The following is a 20,108-nucleotide window of genomic DNA, read 5'->3' as shown; positions in this document are numbered from 1 at the left end:
AGCACTGTATGGGCTGCTGTGGGGAAACTTAACTCCATCCCAGCCAGACTCAGTACAGTAGCATTCTGGAATTTGTTACTAGTTGCTCACTCAGCATCTTTAATAAAAATCTTGATTTCATCTGTGGGATTCATTCAGTGTATTCCTTTGCTTTTTCAACGTCTAAAAATAGTCCTGTTTCCCAGGAATATCAGAAATAAATGGTACCTTCTATGAGTGCAGTGTATTAATGATATTTCACTTAGTGCTAGTAGTTATTTCAAATGGTTGAAGAATCACTTTGTTCTTTACAAAACGATAGGTGTTTAGCTGAAGCATATCAAAATCCAGACAGTAATACAACATCAATCTTCTGTAAGGTCGTTTTAAGTAATGATGAAGTGATGTTATTTTTAAAGTGATTAAGAGACAACGCAGTTGGTTCTTCCAACTAGTCTTTGATCTGAGAATATTTCTCTCTACACTTGAAAAGCAAGGAAGAGATGAGAATTAATGATAAAACATGAGGTTTTCAGCAGCTGGGGTCTAGGTTTTGTATTTTATTATGAGAGTAGATGTGAAGGAAGATTTTGTAAGTAAACGCATACCTATAGTTTGATTTCTTGTCTTTAACATTTATTGATTTCAAATTGGCATCTAAAACATCTACTATTGAAATAAGTGAAAAGAACAGTTAAACAGAATATGTCTTCACTAAGCATCAACAAAAACAAAAAGCACTTTGCACTAAAAAAAATCACAGCATTCTTGTGATGGGTGGCATATTTTTTTCACACTTATCTGTTTATATCCTAATCTTGTGAACATAAAAGAAAGAAGAGTAGACCAAAGGTTTAAATGTGAAAGTCCAGTGTCTTCACTGTAACTGTAGTCTTAATGATATTGTCACTTTATTTGCTTGGTTGCGTGCTCTCACAGAGTATGACAACACTGAATGTGTAATACTAGGTACACTGTAGCTCCTGAAGTGAACAGGAACTGTGTGTTGGTGATGTTTTCTTCAGAAAGTCTATGATTCATAGTATGCTCGCTACCTACAATGTCCTCCTGACTGAGCTACGTGAATGCTAAGCTTTTGCAGAATCTTACCTCTTGGTGTTTTAGTCCTTTCTGCGTTGTTTCAGGGAGTAATTTGTGGGCCTACAACTTTTCTTACTAATATGTCATAATATAATATTCCTTAGTGAAGGATAGAAAATTGTCACAATTCACTTTTCAGTACTTAATTGCATACTTATTTTCATTTTTCTTTACATTATTTCTTAATCATTTATGATGGTGGATAGGAGTGCTCTCTCAGCCCAGGCTGAGAGCATTGGGGTTATTTAGCCTAGAGAAGAGAAGGTTCCAGGGAGATGCCTTCCAGTACTTCTGGATGCCCCCCCCTTTAAGGGGGCTTACAGGAAAAATGGTGAAGGATAGCAGGAAGTGTAGCAATAGGATAAAGGGTAACAGTTTTAAACCAAAAGAGGGGAGATTTAGATTGGATATTAGGAGGACATTCTTCACTCAGAGGGCGGTGAGGCACTGGCACAGGTTGCCCAGAGAAGCTGTGGATGCCCCATCCCTGGAAGTGTTCAGGGCCAGGTTGGATGGGGCTTTGAGCAACCTGGTCTGGTGGGAGGTGTCCCTGCCCATGGCGGGGGGTTGGAACTAGGTGATCTTTGGTCCCTTCCAACCCAAGCAGTTGTATGAATCTAGCTGAAGCAAAGAAGGCTTTATGTTTGTTTTCCAGTCATTCTCTTGTAAAAGGTATTCTCATGATGTCTACTGTGGAGCAATTGTTTTGTGTAATTAAGCTCACTTAAAAAGAGCAGGCAGGGAACAACGGAGTTCTGTGCTGTGTTTTATATCAAAATTATACATCCTTGTTATTAGGATGTTATAATGTTGAATGTTTCTTGGTAAAGGTAGAAATGAGAAAAAACAAGAATATGGTGAAACTTACTTTATTGTACCTACTCAATTGAATATGCATGAAGCTTTTAAAAATAATTATTGAAGCACAGGAAGAAATAATATTGTTTTCAACAGGTGTTTGAGCCCTGGAGCTCATTCTAAAGATGATGTAAGACACCTTCTATCAGGCTTTTAGAATTAAAAGACAAAACTTCTATTTTAGAAGGCTGAGGAAATTTGTAAGGGGGCAGCTGTTTCAGGTTCAGCTCTGACTTAAAAGGAAGAGTTACTTGAAAACTAAAAGTAGAAAAGACTTCTGTTTGGAAGTGACTAAAAATGTTAGATTCACTATGAAAAGCTTAGGAAACAAGCTTCAACAATTGAAGAGCCCTTCTAGGTAGAATATTTGAACTTTGGAAGAAGATTGTCAAGGCTATAAAGTCTGTTATATTGTGTTTGTATCCAATCTTTTATTAGCGTTGAGATAGTTAATACTAATAAAATAAATGTTAAAGAGACGTTATGTATCAGCAATTCTCCAGTGTCCTGGAATTCACAGAATCTTAAGTCCCAGGCCCATTCAACGCAGAAGTTTTTCGGCAGACTTAACACAACGTTAGAAAGAGGACCTCTGTGACCATCTGGGATATTTAAGCTTTTGTTCACCCTAATATTTCAGTTCTGTACTCATCTTCCAAAAATCTGTCAGATTATCAGTGATAGTCCAACACAGTATAAATATGGAAGAGGTCAGGACACTTTTTTTTTTTTTCCTTCTCCTGATGCCTCATTTAAGATGTTTTATCAAAAATTTGAGGAGTAAAGAAAGACGGTTCAAGTAACTATTCTCTGTTCTATAAAGCTAATCTGGAAAGCAGAATTACAGGAAAAGAGTCCGTCTTGCCTACTTAGTAAGATAGAGTTCATTTGCATGCAAAGATACTATTTTATCTTAAAAACTTTTAACACTTATGAAAATCCTACAAGTAAACGCATAAAATCAGAGAGTTGTTTGAGCAAAAATAATGCTCATTATTAGGGATGAATGTAAAGGATTAGCATAAGAAAGTGATGATAAAATCAGTGACTCTAAAGAATAAAATAAGTGTCAATTTACAAAGCACAAGAATAGAACCAAAAATCTCATAGTCCAAAAATCTAAGTAAGAGGCAGCATAAAGAGATAGGTCCACTACCTAGATCTCTTATTTAATAAGAAAGGAGGACAAGTAACTGACTTTCAGAGACTGATTCTTTACTTTGTAAGAGATATACTGTGACCTGCTACTTCATAAAATTAATTTTAGACAGGAAAAAAGAGTGGAACTAAAGCACAAAAAGAATAGCCTAAGGAACCTTAATATAGATGCGCTCAAGTGACAAATTCTTAATTCTAATAAAATTCATCTTAGAATGACTGTGGAATTAGGCACTGCTGATTTTATTTATTTATTTGTTTAACATTCTAGAGAGTTGAAATAGCCAGAAAAGTGCTGAAGGTTGTCTGTGTCTGTTCACGTTTATGTCTCTTCATTCTTTTGTTAAGAGAGCTATCAAAGCTGTTAGTTTCAGTTCCAATTTAAGATTCAGGAACAAATATTTTAGCAACTAATTTGTACCTTAAAGTAATCAGAAGAGAAATTGTAAAACAGTATGTTTTGACCTTTACATGTTTGTAAAAAAATCTCAATATTCATCTCTTAGAAAGGATGGCAAGCTTAGTAAGGGAGAAACTTTAGGTACAATACTACTTCATTTTAATAAAGTCTTTTTCCTCACATAAGCAAGCTGGTGAAAGATAATATCAATATTGTCGCCATTAGGTGGTGATATTATCAGCATCAAGTTGAGAAATTGCCTTTATAGGGTAATTATCTATAGTATCCTGTCAAAATGCAAAGGCATTAATGAGATGGATGGTTGAAGAGAACACGCTTACAAAAGTTACTGATGTTGTTAAGTTGAAAAGGGGTTGAAAGTTTTGGTGTTTTTTTTTGTTGTTGTTCTTTGCTTGTTTTTTGTTTTTTTTTTTTTGTTTTTTTTTAAACATAAGGTCTGAATCCAACACGCTCTTGATGAATGAGAATATCTCTGAAATCAACAAGATGAAATGCAGTGCATTTCATGCAATGCAAGCATGAAGCAGTACATATAAAAGGAAAAACTCAGATACATAAATACAAATCAGGAAATAATTACTCAGTAAAATGATAGAAAAGGATCTGAAGATATTGTAGACCTCAGTTTAAACACTAACTGTGACACTGAAAAAAAAAAAATTATTCTGGAGGATAACAACATGTTGTAGGAAATAGCATATCATCTAGTTTGGCAAGTCTTCTATATACTGTTGGTCTTCTCACCATCCTCACCATTTTTTTCTCTTGAGATAATGCAGACAAACTAGAAATTCTTCTCTAATGTTGTTATTCTTTTCTCCGGTGGAATGAAAACCATCTTTATTTATAATAAGAATGATTTATATTGAGTATGAGAAACAGATTTTTGTGTAATTAAAACACTAACTGTGATAAAACACTGTAACAGACTACCTAGAGAAGTTCTGGAATCTACTTTCTTGGTAGTTAAAATTTTCTCTAGGTATTTCTCAGCCTACATTCATGCTGAGTTAGGATTGGGTGGTCCCGTGTGGTCTGTCCATCGTCAGACTATGTTTTATCTGTGCAGAAGAGACTATGTAAAATAGTTAAATCGTGAACTCATTGAGGTGAACAGGGGTGTTACTTCTTGCATGCTAAATGCAGTTTTATGTTAGTGTAGCAAGGTAATGTTTGGTTTTGACTTAATAAAATATATTTTTTATTTGGCTTCCAAAACAGTGTTTTGCCAAATCATACTAAAAAATATTTTGACACTTCTGTGTATAATATGTCAGTCTAATGCTTCTGCTAGAAAAGCAGGGAATGAGATTGCAGTAGCACTGAGACAGTAGAAACCCTTTGATTACTCATCCACAGTGGAATAGCCCCATAGAAAAAATAGCACTCTGGACATTACTTGGATTTGTGTATTTCTGCAGGCAAAGTTTACAGACCTGTAAATTTAAATGTAGAATTTTTGTAGGCAGAATGCATTGACAAATATGCCTGATGGTAATACATCTTATACTGATAGTCCCAGAACAGGTCAATAATAATACTTATATTGATAGCAGCAGTGCAGGAGATGTTACTTCATATTATAGCTAAAATCTATGTTATCCCCTTAATCATAATTACATTAATATTGGCAGGCTGTTGACAATACTCACATTACTATTGATAGATTTCTGTCAATAACATGTTTCCAAATAAAATATATTCATTCATAATTTGTACAATGCTCAATAACTGCACTAACATATACCAGAAGAAACTCCTATTTCCCTGGTGATATACATTTTTTGTAGTTGTAGTGTAGTGTGCTGTAGGATTGTTGATTTGCTTAGGTGGAAGAAAAAAAAAAAGACAAAGTGTAGGTTATTTAAGACAGAAAAGTTCTTTGGGGACGGACAGACAAATTTTTAGTTTTTGTATGCAATATCTGTGAAGTTGTAAAATCAAGGAAAAAAAATTCATGTAGTGGTCTTTAGAGTTTTGTCTTAAAGAGTATTTATGTACCAAGTTAATCATACACAGGTATGATGTAATCATACATCATACACAAAATCATAAACAATACACAATTGTTTATTTTCACCAGATTTTTTTGACTGTTCAATTCTGATCATAGATTATATAACCTATGCGTGATGGCATCCTTAACTGAGCATTGATATTTGTCTTTTTCATTATTGTGTCAACAATTCTGAGTTCTTAAGTTCTTCTTATTTTAAATAATGTAAAGTAGACCAAATTAAAAAAGAAAAAAAAGAAATAAGGACATGACAAACAGCATTTAACTGGAGGTAAGACAACATTCTCTTTATGGTCTGTTAAGCTCAGCACAACATAGAATGTAAATTTAGTATAAAAAAGTAGAAGTGAAATGTATTGACATTTCAGTTTTAGGACAGAGAGCAGATTTCTCACTTATTCCTACTGTAAGACCACTATGTATGAAAGCAGTACAAACTAAAAAATCTAATAAAGTTCTGAAAGGTTTTCATATGGAGGAAGTAAAGAGGAAAAAAAAAATCTTTACTTACTATCACTTGAAAAAACAGCCATCACAGACAAAAAAATATATATATAATGGGAATTCCCTACAAAATAGGGAAAGTTCAGAATTTAGGCCTGTTCTCTTGAACAAATAAGTTGCTGTTACCTAGACCATTAGGGCTTTTGAAGACATTTTTCACAGGTGAGTATGTGTTTCAAATTTTCCCTTGAAATGTATTTCTTTGGGAAGTAAATAGGTAATGTGTGTCTCAGGTGGAAAATCTACTCTGTAAATGCAGTAAAACCTTAAATGAGTTCTGAAGTAAGTATAGTTTATAGCAGAGTGCTTCAGCATGTAAGTAATGGTAAGCACGCTAAAATGTGCTTACACATTAAAATCACAGCTATATGACTATAATATTTAAATAACTTGCAGGGTCTGGTTAACAGCCATGACCTATGGCAAACTTTAGGTATGCTTAGCAGTGATCAAAAAACCTGGCAATAATGTTCAGTTTTATTGCTTACATTGAGAATTCTTACCTAACTGTTGGGAAAAAAAAAAAAACGCTTTTCATGCATAGTAATATTATAAGCATAATTTAAAGGAATTTTAGAGGAATATATATATCTTGTATTAGCTGGTTACATTTCTGTCTTATCCTTCCTTTTTCATATAGTTGACATAAAATTTACTTTGAAGTTGAATCAAAATGTTAGTTGGCAATTCAGGAAGAAATACTAAATTAAATATGCCACAGTTAAACAGTATATATAGTATTGGTTTCAATTTTAAGAAAGGAGTTTTCATGATTTGGGATGATTTTGGAAATTTGACAAACAGTGGTTGGACTCATTGGTTTAAAAGTGGTTTCCATTTTCTGTAAACAAAATTCTATCCCACACTGACAGGCTCACTGAAATTACTTCCTTCAAATAAAGTTCTATAAAGGGTCAGGGACATGAAAAATATATGTGTATTTCTAGTCACAAATCAGTTATGTTATACGATGAGCCATGCACAAATTTATTGGAAGGTTGAGGTCCAAGGTCAGGGGAAAGATCTTGATGACATCTAGTCCAGCCTTCTGTGAAAACAGGGGATAAATTCAATGTTAGAACAAGTAAAGTAGGACATTGTTTGACAAAGTTTTAAGAATCTCCAATGATGGAGATTTCACAGTCCCTCTAGACAAACTTGTTCCAGTGTTTAACCACTCTCATGAAGACATTTTTTTTCCTTATGTCTGGTTGGAATTTCGCATGTTGCAACGCATGACCAGTTACCACTTTTTCTTTCATTGTGCATATCGCAGAAAGGTTTGACTTAATCTTCTCTGTAACCTTTAGGAAGTGGGAGATTACAATTAGATTGCATTTAGCCACCATATCTTCAAGTTAAACAATCTGAGTTCCTTCATGCTCTCCTCATATATCACGTGTTGGGGCTCCCTGATGATATTAGTGTCTGGACTCTTTTCAGTTTGTTGAAATTTCTCTTGTGGTGATAGTAAAAAGTCAAAACTGGATGCCTGGTGTAGACCCAGTAATGCCAAGTAGAGGGGGATGAACATATCTTTTGGTCTGTGCCATTCTAATGCAGTCCAGTAGGCATTATTGCTTCAATGGTACACTGGTGATTTGTGTTCACCTTGCTGCCTACCAGAATTCCCAAGTCCTTTTTTGCAACACAGTCATCCAGTCAGTCAGTCCACAGCCTATAGTGACCAAGAGTTCTCGTGTATTTTGTGATCCGTTTTGGTCCTGTGTATTTGACATGTTTTCCTTCAACTTCAAGAGGTTCCTGTTGACCCATATCTCACTTGCTGAGGTTTCTTTAAATAATCTAGCCATACTGGAGGAAAAAAAAATCTGCAAAGAGTTAGCCTACTTACCTTATTTACACGAAATCTACAAGAACAGGATCTCAGCCCCTGGGATGGTGCTGGAAGACAGCTGGAAAAAATGATCGAGTTGATAGATGATCCACTAAGACTTTTTTCTGTGGGTATAGAAGTTTGGTGAGATGGCCATTAAAATAAAATTAGGGTTTTGAAGGGAGATAATATGTACTGGAGGCTGTACAGAATGCGTACGAGAGGGTAACCGAAATGGGTGGGTGAGAGTGAAATGAGTAGGAGTCACTGAGATGTTACTAGAAATGAAGAAGGAACTAGATTAGGGGCTACGAATGAGTATCATGAGGCTGGAATGACAGGTTCCAGAGCAGGCTGGCAGAGACTGGGGTTCCTAAAATTGTAGTGGGGTGAGAAATGAGGGCTGGGAGCATGGATATTCATTGGAGCTGCTGTTAATGAAGAGATATAGGGAGATACAGTAGGGGCCATATTGATCTTGTGATCACAAAGTGGAGGAGGTAAGTTATTGGGTAGTGCTTTCCAGACAAACTTCCTGCGCCTCAATGCTTACTACAGAAAAGGTGGAAGTGCAAGTGAGACAGGCTTGGTATACCCTTGTTTACTGGCTTGTCAGGCTGGTGGGGGGTCGATGGTGGGAACCTCAGTTTGCCCAGTGGGGGTGGCTTTATGCTACCTTTACTCATATTTTATTTCTTAATGAGGAAGGAAGAGTTAAAGGAAACAAAGTGGAGTTATTCCATGCCCTATCCTTGTAGTCAGTCATGGTTAATTGGAAATTAGCGTTGCTTAGCATACATTAAGAACAAAATCATATTTCCTATGAGCTTTGCACAGTATTTTCCTTACAGACATGACCAATTACAGGTCATATTTATGTAGGTACAGAAAACAGTACAAATGGTACAAATAAATAATATTTTATACCGGGCTTGAAAACTTTTGGTGCACAGTGTTTCAGGATGGCATTATTGATTTGGAGGACTTTTTTAGTATTCTTAAAATCATTAGCAACCATTCATATATAGGGTCCTATATAGCACCTTTTATTCAAAGTGATTTTGTTTTACAGCAGGTTTTCCTCCTATAAATTTGAAGTATTTTTTCTGTACCTTCTCCAAAAGGCTGTCCCTCATCTGTTACAGAGTCTGATTCAGAAGTTGAAAAATGTTGCACACTACCTGAAATACGCCCCTTTCCCTAAACCCCTTTGTCTGTCTGTTTTCTGAATAATAATTTAAAAAAAAAAAAATAATCCAAAAATCAGCTAACACACAGTTTTTGCATTGTGGAGATGTTATCCATATTTTGCTCTTACAATTTATTCCATTTATTTTCTTAGTTAGAGAATTCCAGATATGATGACATTTAAGCTAAACAATTTTTTGAAATATTTTTGTTTTTCTCTGTAATGCTCAAACAGGAAGAGTATATGTTTGTTGAAGTTTCTAGTATGCATTAGTCTTGCTAGGATCTTGCTAGGAAATTTAATATATAAGGAATATAAATAGTACAATTCTGCACCTGTCTAAGACTCTGGAAAATATATTCTGGCTTTAGTGATGTTCTGTATGATAATTGATGGCTGAATATTTCTTTAATCTTCTATAATGATTCTTCCCTAAACTAAACTGCCTTTATTTAGCAGGCTTTATCATTCCTGCCTTAATTTTCTTCTATATTTTTCTGTATGTAATCTGTACATTTTTTTGTATTGCTAAGATTTTTACTTTCAGCTGCAGCTACTGAAGTATAATTGGAACAGTATTTTCTATCCACCCCACTGTTCTCTTCTGGATTTCTTTTTCTGCTCATTTTCCCCATTTTTCCATAAACCATCTTAATTTTAAGATTCTTCCATTTTAAGATCCAGTTGAGTGTAACAGTTGTGCCCAGGATTATTATTATTTTTTTAATTTACACAATGAAATGTGAAATATGTGAAATTTTGTGAATATCTGAAACAGGTTACATATTTCTATCTAACCAAGTAAAAGTGTTACTATTTTTGAAAAATAGTCCAATACAAACTCTTTTGAGAGGTAATTTTATACTGTTAGTGTAAAGCTTGCTGAAGGGACTCGTAGTAATTCCTGATAACATAACCATATCTAAAGAAGCATTTGTTATTTATTGTTTATTGCTGGTATATTACAACTTTGTTATCTCTAGTAAGAATAAACATAGGAAATAATGCTCTATTACACTAAAATCTATTTGTGTTTATTCCTAGAAAGTTGTTGGTTTTTTTGTGAAGAAATGGCCTCCAGCGTTGGAAATGAAAAGAGTGTGAATCCTGTGCTTAGAATAAGTCAACTCGATGCTCTTGAACTAAACAAAGCCTTGGAACAACTAGTGTGGTCCCAGTTTACCAGCTGTTTTCATGGATTTAAACCAGGAGTGCTGGCTCATATTGAACCAGAATTAAAAGCATTTCTTTGGTTTTTACTATGGAGATTCACTATCTATTCTAAGAATGCAACTGTGGGACAGGCTATTCTGAATATTCAGTACAAGAATAATTTATCTCAGACAGAAAAATACCAGCCTCTGAGCAAACACCAGAAGTTATGGTATCTTATTTTCACTGTTGGTGGAAGATGGTTGGAAGAAAGATGTTATGATTTATTTAGCAATCGTCAACTACAGTCCTTCTGTAAAATCAAGCATTACCTTAATTTTGGAGCTGGACTTCTTAAACTGTGTGGACTTGTAAATTTTCTGATTTTTCTTCAGAAAGGAACATATGCAACACTTACAGAACGCATTCTAGGAATTAGGTCAGTTTTTTGCAAGCCACAAAGTGTTCGTCAGGTAGGATTTGAATACATGAACAGGGAGCTCTTATGGCATGGTTTTGCTGAGTTTCTGATCTACCTGCTACCACTCATTAATGTACAGAAACTGAAACTCAAAATTTCTTCTTGGTGTTTGCCTATTGCAAGTCTTTCTAATAATGAAAACACATTAGCAGTTCACTGCAAGGAGTGTTCATTGTGTGGGGAATGGCCTACCATGCCGCATACCATAGGCTGTTTGCATGTTTTTTGTTACTATTGTATTAAAAGTAACTATTTATTTGATATGTATTTTACGTGTCCTAAGTGTGGCTCAGAGGTACACAGCCTTCAGCCACTGAAATATAAAATTGAAATGACAGAATTCCGTGCCTGATAGGGGAGTTGATTTGGTTTTATACTGTACATGAAATACTATAGTAGAGATCAATGGAAAAAAATCAGAAATGACTATAAACATCTTGAAAGACAGTTTTGGAGATTCTGTAGTTTCTTGTAACATTTGTCTTTACTGGTATTATGTGTTTTTTTTTTTTTTACTGAGTAACAGTGTCAATTTGCCCATCTGAAGGAAGGAAAAGAACAGACTTCACCAGCTCTTCTGTTCTCTCAGACTACTTGTTCCCAGTTTGGTATCCCTGTGTTGTCAAGTATCTTCTTAGATCCATGGTCTGGCAGCCCATCACTTCCTAACTTCATGCTATACTCTTCCCTTAGGGATAGATGAGAAGGTGATGAATAAGCTTTTAGCCACTTTGTAGATTTTTTCAGCCTTTTAAAAGCTTCTTCCATTGCCAACATAACTAGTAGATTTTGTGAAAGTCGTCCTAGTTACACCTAAAGAATAGTTTTATTTTTGAATATTTAAAATCTGAATTCTCAGCGTGATGCTCCGCTGAAAGAAGGAAAGGTGTAAGACGAAGTCTTATCTCAGCAGATTATTAATAGTTTTCATCAGATTCAGCCACCATAACAGGACATATGGTCTATTTGTAAGAGAAGAATAACCTTTTAAGTGATCTGTATGGTCAACAGACAAAAAGTTAACTTGTGCCTGCAGGAGATATAACCATCTCCTGGTCAAAGTACGCTTTCTAGATCTTCATCAGATGACAAAACTCATTTTCTCACCCACCAGTGTGTCTGTGATCTTCAGTGATGTATGTATGATCACCTCCCAGTGCTTCCCTATGAAGCTGAGGGACACAATCTATCACCCACTGGGATGCAGAAGCTACCTGAGGTAACATGCATTATTCTAAGTCGGATACTTTGGAGAGTACAGTTTGCTCTCAAGATGCTGTCTTTGGGACTTGCCACTCTTTGGAGTGGTGATGGTGGGTTCCAAACCTCACTAACGGCTTATTACCACAGAGAAAACAGATCAAACCCAGATATGTGTGTGTAGATGTACTAAAAAATGGGTAATTGTGGTAATTGTTTCTGTTTGGGGCTATTACTATTTGTTTTTCTCTGTTGGCTTTGTGATGTTTTTATTCCCTTCTTTAATGCTTCATCCATTTAGTTTCTGACTTGGTTTTATAGGGTATATTATTTTTTTTCAAAATTGCAATCTTTTTTTTTTTTTTTTAAACAGAAAGTCTTACCCATAAGTGTCTTGTTAACACAAAAACACATTTTATCCTGCTCTGGCTCTTAAATCAAATTTGCAAAATCTTACACAGTTAAACCAAGTAAATCACTTTATGGTGACTGGGTTCTTGATTGGCTATCATCAATAATCAGTCCCAAAAATAGTATAGAAACAACTGATGCGTACCTTTGATCTCCTTTTACAAAATGGTTTATTACATTCTTCAGTGTCTGATTAAAACAACCCACCAGTCTGTTTGTTTGAAGATCTTAAATTCTGTTTTTTGATCTTTAGAGTGACACATAATGCTTTCATCTGATGCAATTAAATATAGTTAGTAGGATCATAAGTATCTTTGGGCAGCCCAAAAATTCATTAATTTTGCTACTATTCTCCGAGTCAACAGAGACTTCAGAGCAACCGCTTCCAGATACCGTGTGCTGTAATATATAATTTGTCAGTGTGTATCAGCAGCCTGCCAAATTTTTGCTATTCGCAGTTGCTATTTGAACCATGAGGTACAAGTATGTCCTTATTAGAAGTATCAAAGCTAGTAAGTCTGTTGGAGAATATCCTTGAGTCACTAGCTAGTGCTGAAGTGATTCTGTATCAGTTATCCCTGTGCGTTACTTAGTAGATCTTCCCAAAGAAATGTAATAGTAGCCTTGACTTGAAGGTGGTCTCCAGAAAGGATTATCAGTATTCTGGCTACCTCTCCCCCCAACTGTCCTTATTAATTAAGATATATACACATCCAAAATCCAGTGTTCACAGGTTATAATCATAGCAGACCTTTGTTTTCTGTGGACTCTTCAATCTTTCTGAAGTCACAGTGCAGTATTGTGTCAAAAGTGCCCAGATTTTCTATATTGGACTCCTTTAGGTGTTATGTTCTTAGTTAAGAGTTGACTTCTTTCCTATTCAGTAATGTTTCCTTTTCCTGAATATTCAAATAATGTTTTCTTCCTTATTCGCTCTACCTCTGTCCCTTCTGCGCTTTGACTTACTTAACTAAGCTGTACAAGTTTCCCAAGCTTTGTTTTATCTCTTGCAACTTCACACAGGTGCAAATCCTAGTACCATGTATAGTCTGTTTTTCATCCCTGTTACAGTATCAGTACTATACCTTTTCCTAGAAATTTTGTACTTCTGTTGTACAGAACTATACCACTGCTGGCTCTGGTATACTGCTGTTGTCTGCCCTGTTTTTCTTATGGAGTGGAACCTTTGATAATTAACTGATGATGGATTGTCATACCAAAGCATTGGCCTACTTCTGTAGTACCTCATCATCAGCGTGTTAGCTTTGTAGCCTGCAGCACTGATAACGTTTGTAGTCTGTCTCTTATGGTGTGGATAAGGTAATGCAAACTGTCTGAAATTCTTTTCCTACAAGGCCAACAAATTTGACTTCCAGTTTGGTATCTTCAACATTCTTCTTAAGTGCTTCTTCTGCGCTGGTTCCTGAGGACCCGAAGTCTATCGAAATATTTTCAGATTCTTAGCTGCTTTTCCAGGGATTAGTAAGGCTACCTCTATTTTTCATATTTTAAGATTATCTTAGATTTGGTTTTAGTGTACAGATACCTGCCAGAAACTTAGTCCTTGGCTTCCTCTAGAACTGTCCTTGCAAAATCCAGAACCTTACTTTTAGTCCAAATGCATCCATTTCAGAACCTCATAAGTGCAGAATATTACAGAGGAATAATTTTAATTTCACTGATGGGAACTTAATATATTCTGTGGAAGCTACAGATTTATTTAGTCAACTGTTTTCATAATCCTTATTGAAGATAGGAGAACACTTAAATCTACTTTAAAAATAAGAGACTGATTAGTAATCATAATAAAGCTAACCTTCCACCTGAATAAAATGGAGAGCTGTGATACAGGAGAATGTTATCTCAACCACATTCCCTTCTATTGTACGTTTGTAAATTTCAAATGTGCCATTTAAACTGTTTTTGAACTATGTGTAATTAGTCCAGTGTTCAGCCAGTTGGCTGTCTCAAAAAGACTTAGGGTATTTAGTGGATGTCATGCACTGTAGGGTATTTTTGTTTGCATTTGGAGATGCAAATATTCTATACATATTAATGGCAGTGTGTGTCCAAACTTCAGAGTGGCTTTAGTTCTTATATTTTCGATGTGAGTAAGCAAGTACCACACATCTCACCGAATTAGAATGTTTAGGAAGAGGATGGTTCATTTTGTTGTTGGTTCTTGGTGGTTTGTTGTTGTTGTTTTTTGTTTTGTTTTTGTTCTTTAACCGACATCTTCCTTTCTGCCCTGCTCCCCGCCCCCAACTGTCACCATTTGGTGAAACCTTTGGTCTGTTGTAGTCAAAACTCCAGTTGCTGAGACCAAAATTTCAAGTTGCATATTCAAAAATCATTTGCTTTCAGGGTAGAGTTTTAGGATGACAAAGTCAATACTCAGCAACTTCCTTATAGCATAGTAAAATTAACCTTTTTTTTTATATACTGCAGTTCTGTTTTGTGTGTCTTGTGATGTGTAAGCTGCAGAAAAGTCTTAACTGAAGAGATGACAGGAAAAAATAATAATTCATAGACTAATCAAAGGATAATTAATTTTATATACTAATTGCATGGATAATTTGTCCTCATAAGCATTGTATTTTCAGGAAAAAAATACTGCAACAAAGGACCAAGATAAATCTACTGATGCTTCCTGTAACAGAAAGAGTAAATTTTATTTTGGAATGTTAATCTTTTCAATCATCTTCTCTAAACTAAAGGCTTTTAGTGTTCATCTACTATGAGAGTGTACTTCTGAACAGTTATATACGCAACAGTGAAAAGGATCAATGCCTAGAATTTAAGAAAGCTAAAGGACCAGACCTCTTACCGAGCTTACTGAGTCTTGGATATGAGTTACAAGCCTGTATTAACAGTTTTATTTGTGCTCTGTTGTAGGTCTTGTGTGCTACATGAACATTTTCAATATATCAGAAATATATAAAGTCATTTTTGAAGAAGACTAATTACTTTAATAAACATGTTAGAAAATTCTTCATGTGTTTTGATTTGAATGAGAAATACCAGTTGTCATAAGGTATGTTTTTGGAGGTATTTAGAAGAAAGGAGTTGGAGAATGCTGATTCCCTGCTTCCACAAATCACTACTGTATGTACTCCATATGCTGTAAAAGAGATCTCCAATAAGTAGTATTATGTAAGACTTAAAATCAGGAGTTTCAATATTCTGTAAAAGAGATGACAGGGATAGAATCCCATTTCTGCATTACCTGAAAACATCTATTTATCTTTCCATACATATGAGATGTAGAGGAGGGTGATCTGGACAAAGTGGTGGAAAGATAGTAAAAACGATGGAAGAAATGTATGGTCCAAACTGAGGAATGTCCTTATTTGAGGATATAACTGCTGTTGCTGTCTGGGATGCATCATTCTTATGAAAACCAAGTTGGCTTTTTTTTTTTTTTTGAGAGATAGTTATCATCCCTATTTGATGGTTTGACTGTTACACCATTTCATACTTTAGCATTTATGAGACCAAAATGCCAGGAGGGAAAATAGTTTATAGTTACAGTTCATTTAAAAATAGTTTCTACAATTTTAGGTTGCAAATCAATTTTTTAATTGATTTTTTTTAAACAACTCTCCTTTTGAGTAGACTAGTTGTATTTTCCACTTCACTGTGTGCTTGCTAGGAAGCCGTCTTGGCTTGTACTAAGAAGAAAATACTGTGGCGTGGCTACATGTACAGGATAAAGCCATTTACTTGCTGGCATGTTAGGTAGTAAAGCTCATGGTCACTTACTTCTAGTAATAAAATTATTGTAGCCTGAGCACAGCACTTGCAACCAAAATACCAAGAAGCAGTTTAAAAATGGTGCTTAATGTCTTTTCAATGACAATATCTTGTTCATTCCCAGGTAGAATTGATTAAGTAGATCACAACCATCTTCCTTCAAAAGGTTTTTCCACGTTGTCACCACCAAAACATTCACTTAAAATTCTTACTGCAGTCCTAATAGCATAGTTCCCTCATTCCAAGGGAGCCCATTTCCATGGCAGGATCCAGCATAAGCCTGGCAATGTCACCAAATGGATGGCATTGAAACAAAAGATACTTGTGAGGGGATCCCAGTCCAATCCAGGACCAGAGGAGTACACAAACATGTATAGTGAGTGATAGAGGGCATCTGCCAGGGCCAAGCAGTGATCTGTTTCATTCTCTGGAACCCACCTTGGTTTTTGTACCTCTGCTTAAACTGTCTGTCAACTGCATTCAGATTACAGACCTATTCTGTGTAGGAGGTATGGACAAACTTGTTCTGCAGCAGTAATTTTAGGTAGATATTAGAGGTAGTTTTTAGTAAGTACAAAATCCCTATTCGCATATTTCTCTGACCCGAGGTCTACTTAGAAAACTTCGGAATATCTCAGGGAGGTATTTCAAGGAGAAGGTTGTTGGTCTGCACTCTGCATCATGCTGCATTGGAGGAGCTGTAACAGAAACTAACCAGCACATTGGAGTAGTCCAGGAGACACACTGACTCTTCTCCTTTCTTCTGCCATTATCCGTATTCACTACAGCTGTTTGTCTAACCTTTGGCTGCAAAACTGAGAAGTTTGATTGAACTAACTAAATTGTTCTGTCACATCTTGTAGCTTTTAGACACTTGCCAACTTGTTTAGAGATCTTACCCAAGTAATTTTCCAGAACACAGTCAGCAAAGGAAATAGCCCAACCTAGCATCTCCAAATTGTCTATGCAGTTGGGAAGGATTCCTCTGCAGCAATAAGTGTGACAGAGATCTTCCCCACAAATACACTGTCCAAAAGGACAAAAAAGTGATGGCTTAATGGTTCAGTAGAGGTCTTCAGGTAAATATGCCTGATTCCCTAACAAGATTGCTAGTCTGTCCTCTGTAGTTAGCTCTCATGTTGGGGGCCTAAAGATCGGGTGCAAAAAGGTTCTAGTTGCTATGCCAAGAGACAGGGCAAATGAGGGCTAGGAGACAAGGAGGGTATCCATTACAATAGACAAAGACAGTAGAGTTTGTTGCAGTGTTGACTCTTGACATTAGACTTTGTATTAGCACTACATACTTGCCAAAATTTTTAGAACACACTGTGCATTAAAAGAGGTCTACTGCCTGTTACATAATTACTGTGAAGGAATCTTCTCCTATCATACCAAGTCTTGAAAGTTTCTTAGCCATGGTTGTGCATGATGCAACAACATGGTTGGCATTCTGGATGTCAGTACCCAATCTGTTCCTGGAGATCTCGATCTTACAACAGGAATTGAACATCTGACTGAACATACAATGTGAGACCCATTCATCTGAATAAAGACCCATGACCCTTTTTTAAAAGGCATTAGAAGCAGTGTTCATGACACAGACACAGAAGCTGATTAAGCTTTTATGAAAATGCTTTTGATTTGATGAAAAGTTGCCAGTCTCTGTACTCAATTAGGTAAGTTTCTTATATTAGTGACCACCACAGCCAGTTTTATCTACAAAACAGTCTCTGTAATTAGCAAAAGCCTGTGTAATGTGGACAAAATATTTATTGGTAATTCGTAACTCCAGGCTCCTTCGATAAAGGCTTATACCAAAGACTGGATCCTGTGGATTGTCCCACATAATAAAGTCAATTAGTTCAAAGCATTTTTCAAAGATAGATTCAGAAAGTCAATAATTACCATCACTTCAGGGTAGTATTCATGATGCTAATGAACCATCTCTGATTTGTTCAATATTATCCCAGAAGATCAGAACAGGGACAGACTAGAGGCAGTGAGGGGTATTGGACACAGGAATCAGAGCTATATAGAACAATGGCTTCAGGATAAATGACATGAGGATATCAAAGACGGCCTTTTCCATGCGCGAGCTTTTGCAGTCACTGCTGTTCATTCCATATACATAATGGTCCCATGCAGTGAGTAATATGTCTCCTACAAAAGCAATCTTTGAATGGTCAGAGAATGCTGCAAACACAAGGATGAGATGGGCAATTAGCCAAGTGACAAAGCTTCTATTACATGCACTGTGGAAAACAGAGTAACAGTTAAACCATGCTCAGGCCAGCTGTCTCAAGGTTTGCTAGCGTAAGGCATAGATGGACCTGCAGCATGCCTTTTCAATTGCACCCTTTTCACAATCCCTGTCACTGATAGCAGCAACAGCAGGCACTGTGTAATGATTTGAAAGGTAAGGCACAAAGGAATGAAGGTTACTTATTGTGCCATTACTCAGTGCCACTAAGACTCATCTTCATAAAAATATAAATAGATCCAAGAAAGTGTGGTACATTAGCAATACTTGAAAACCAATATAGATGTCAAACAAGTGAAGAATTCTAAAGAAAATAGCACTTGAAGTTTTTCACTTGTACAGCAAATACAGATTTTGCTAAAGAAATGTAAAGTGTTTTCATCATTAAAAATATGTATCTGTACATTTCTAATCACTACAGCTGTTCCTGGAAATATTTGGCAGGATCAAAAAAGAAATCACATTCAAGCAGTGACATCTTTTACTGAAATTATTTCAAGCTATCAAAAAATAAAATAAAATAAATAAAATAAAATAAAATAATAATAAAAAGTCTGTTAATTTATCAAAAATAGAGCCACTAATGGTAGATATACAGCAGTCTTGACACATTTGACAGTAAAAAGTAATTTTTTGCATTTTTCACAATGATCAGTTCTAATCCCCCAGGTATCAGTTTAATTCTTGCTTAAAAGAGACCTAGTGATTTTTGGTTTTGTTGTTATTTATTTTTTAGAATTGATCGGTACTTTATCTTTTATCATCCTCAGAACAGTTTCTTCAGAATTGCAATTTTCTCCCATAGTCAAGACATTACTCACAGAAAGAAGAAAGTGAGACTCTGACAGTCAACACACATCTTACATGCAAACCCAGTAAGCTGATAGACAGTACAAGAGAAGGGGCATGCAAAGAAGAGCAGGTACTTGACTGACCATGATTAAGAGAGAAAACCTTGCCTGGTTTTGAAATTTGAAATGTGAGCAAGATATTGCTCACAAGCAAATTTTCTTCTGTATTTCAGATCTAATTCTTGAAGCAGAAGAATTTTTTACTTAAGAAGAAGAAGTTATTCTACTTAAAGGTATGTTAACAGAGACAACAGTGTTATTACAGTCCCTGTTATTTTTTCTTTTAGAGGATGGATGGAAATATTAATTCTTTTACAGAAGTAAAAGCTCTCTTTTGGCATTTTATAAGCAGATGATATTCTGCTAGTGACTGTCATTTTAGTAATATGTTGGTCTAAATTCTGAATTCTGTTATTTCACATCTACAGCAACTGAAAGTATATTTTTTTTATAAACAGCAAACTTCACCTCATAAAAATTCATTACATAAGGGCATAAACAAGTACTTTTCCTTCCAGTCATTGGCAGTAAGTGATTCATCAGTTTTCCACAGAAAACCAATTTCATTGCAGATGTTCTGTAATTTCCAGACTCCCTGAATTGTAGAATCATATCATTCAATCCTAGTGCAAGGAATGCAGGATTTATTTCTTTTTTTTTTTTTTTAAAGAAAGAAAAGAAGAGAAGGGGGAAAAAGTCTGTTCTTAGTCTTTTTAATAGGATTGAATATCATTTGCTGTCTCATCAGTTTTGTGAAATAACCATAAAGTAATCAGCTTGCCATTCTTTACATTGCTATACAGGCTATCAACTTACCCACTATGCTGATTCCATAGCAAGTACATAAGTGAATAACTTGCAGAAGCGAAAAATCTTCCTTTGAGGTTAAACAAAATGTACCTGGCTTACAAAGTTGTCTCTTTCCTTCCTCCCTCC

The 20,108-nt window shown here is 35.5% G+C and overlaps 1 protein-coding gene across 2 annotated transcripts in view; it reads left to right on the top strand.

Moving 5' to 3' along the window:
• Positions 1–15,299, top strand: part of PEX2 (peroxisomal biogenesis factor 2) — a 28,116-nt gene extending 12,817 nt beyond the window's left edge. For both annotated transcript variants that reach the window (XM_080581642.1, XM_080581643.1), the window contains one exon: positions 10,109–15,299. In XM_080581642.1, coding sequence (XP_080437768.1) covers positions 10,135–11,049 — 915 coding nt within the window. In that variant the 5' untranslated portion in view covers positions 10,109–10,134 and the 3' untranslated portion in view covers positions 11,050–15,299. The remainder of the gene's footprint in view (positions 1–10,108) is intronic.
• Positions 15,300–20,108: the final 4,809 nt, after the last annotated feature.

Source organism: Anser brachyrhynchus, assembly GCF_964034855.1.
Source record: "Anser brachyrhynchus genome assembly, chromosome: 2".
Classification (NCBI taxonomy): Eukaryota; Metazoa; Chordata; class Aves; order Anseriformes; family Anatidae; genus Anser; species Anser brachyrhynchus.
The sequence above is the reverse complement of the archived record's forward strand: the minus strand, read 5'-3'. Positions and strand labels throughout refer to the sequence as shown.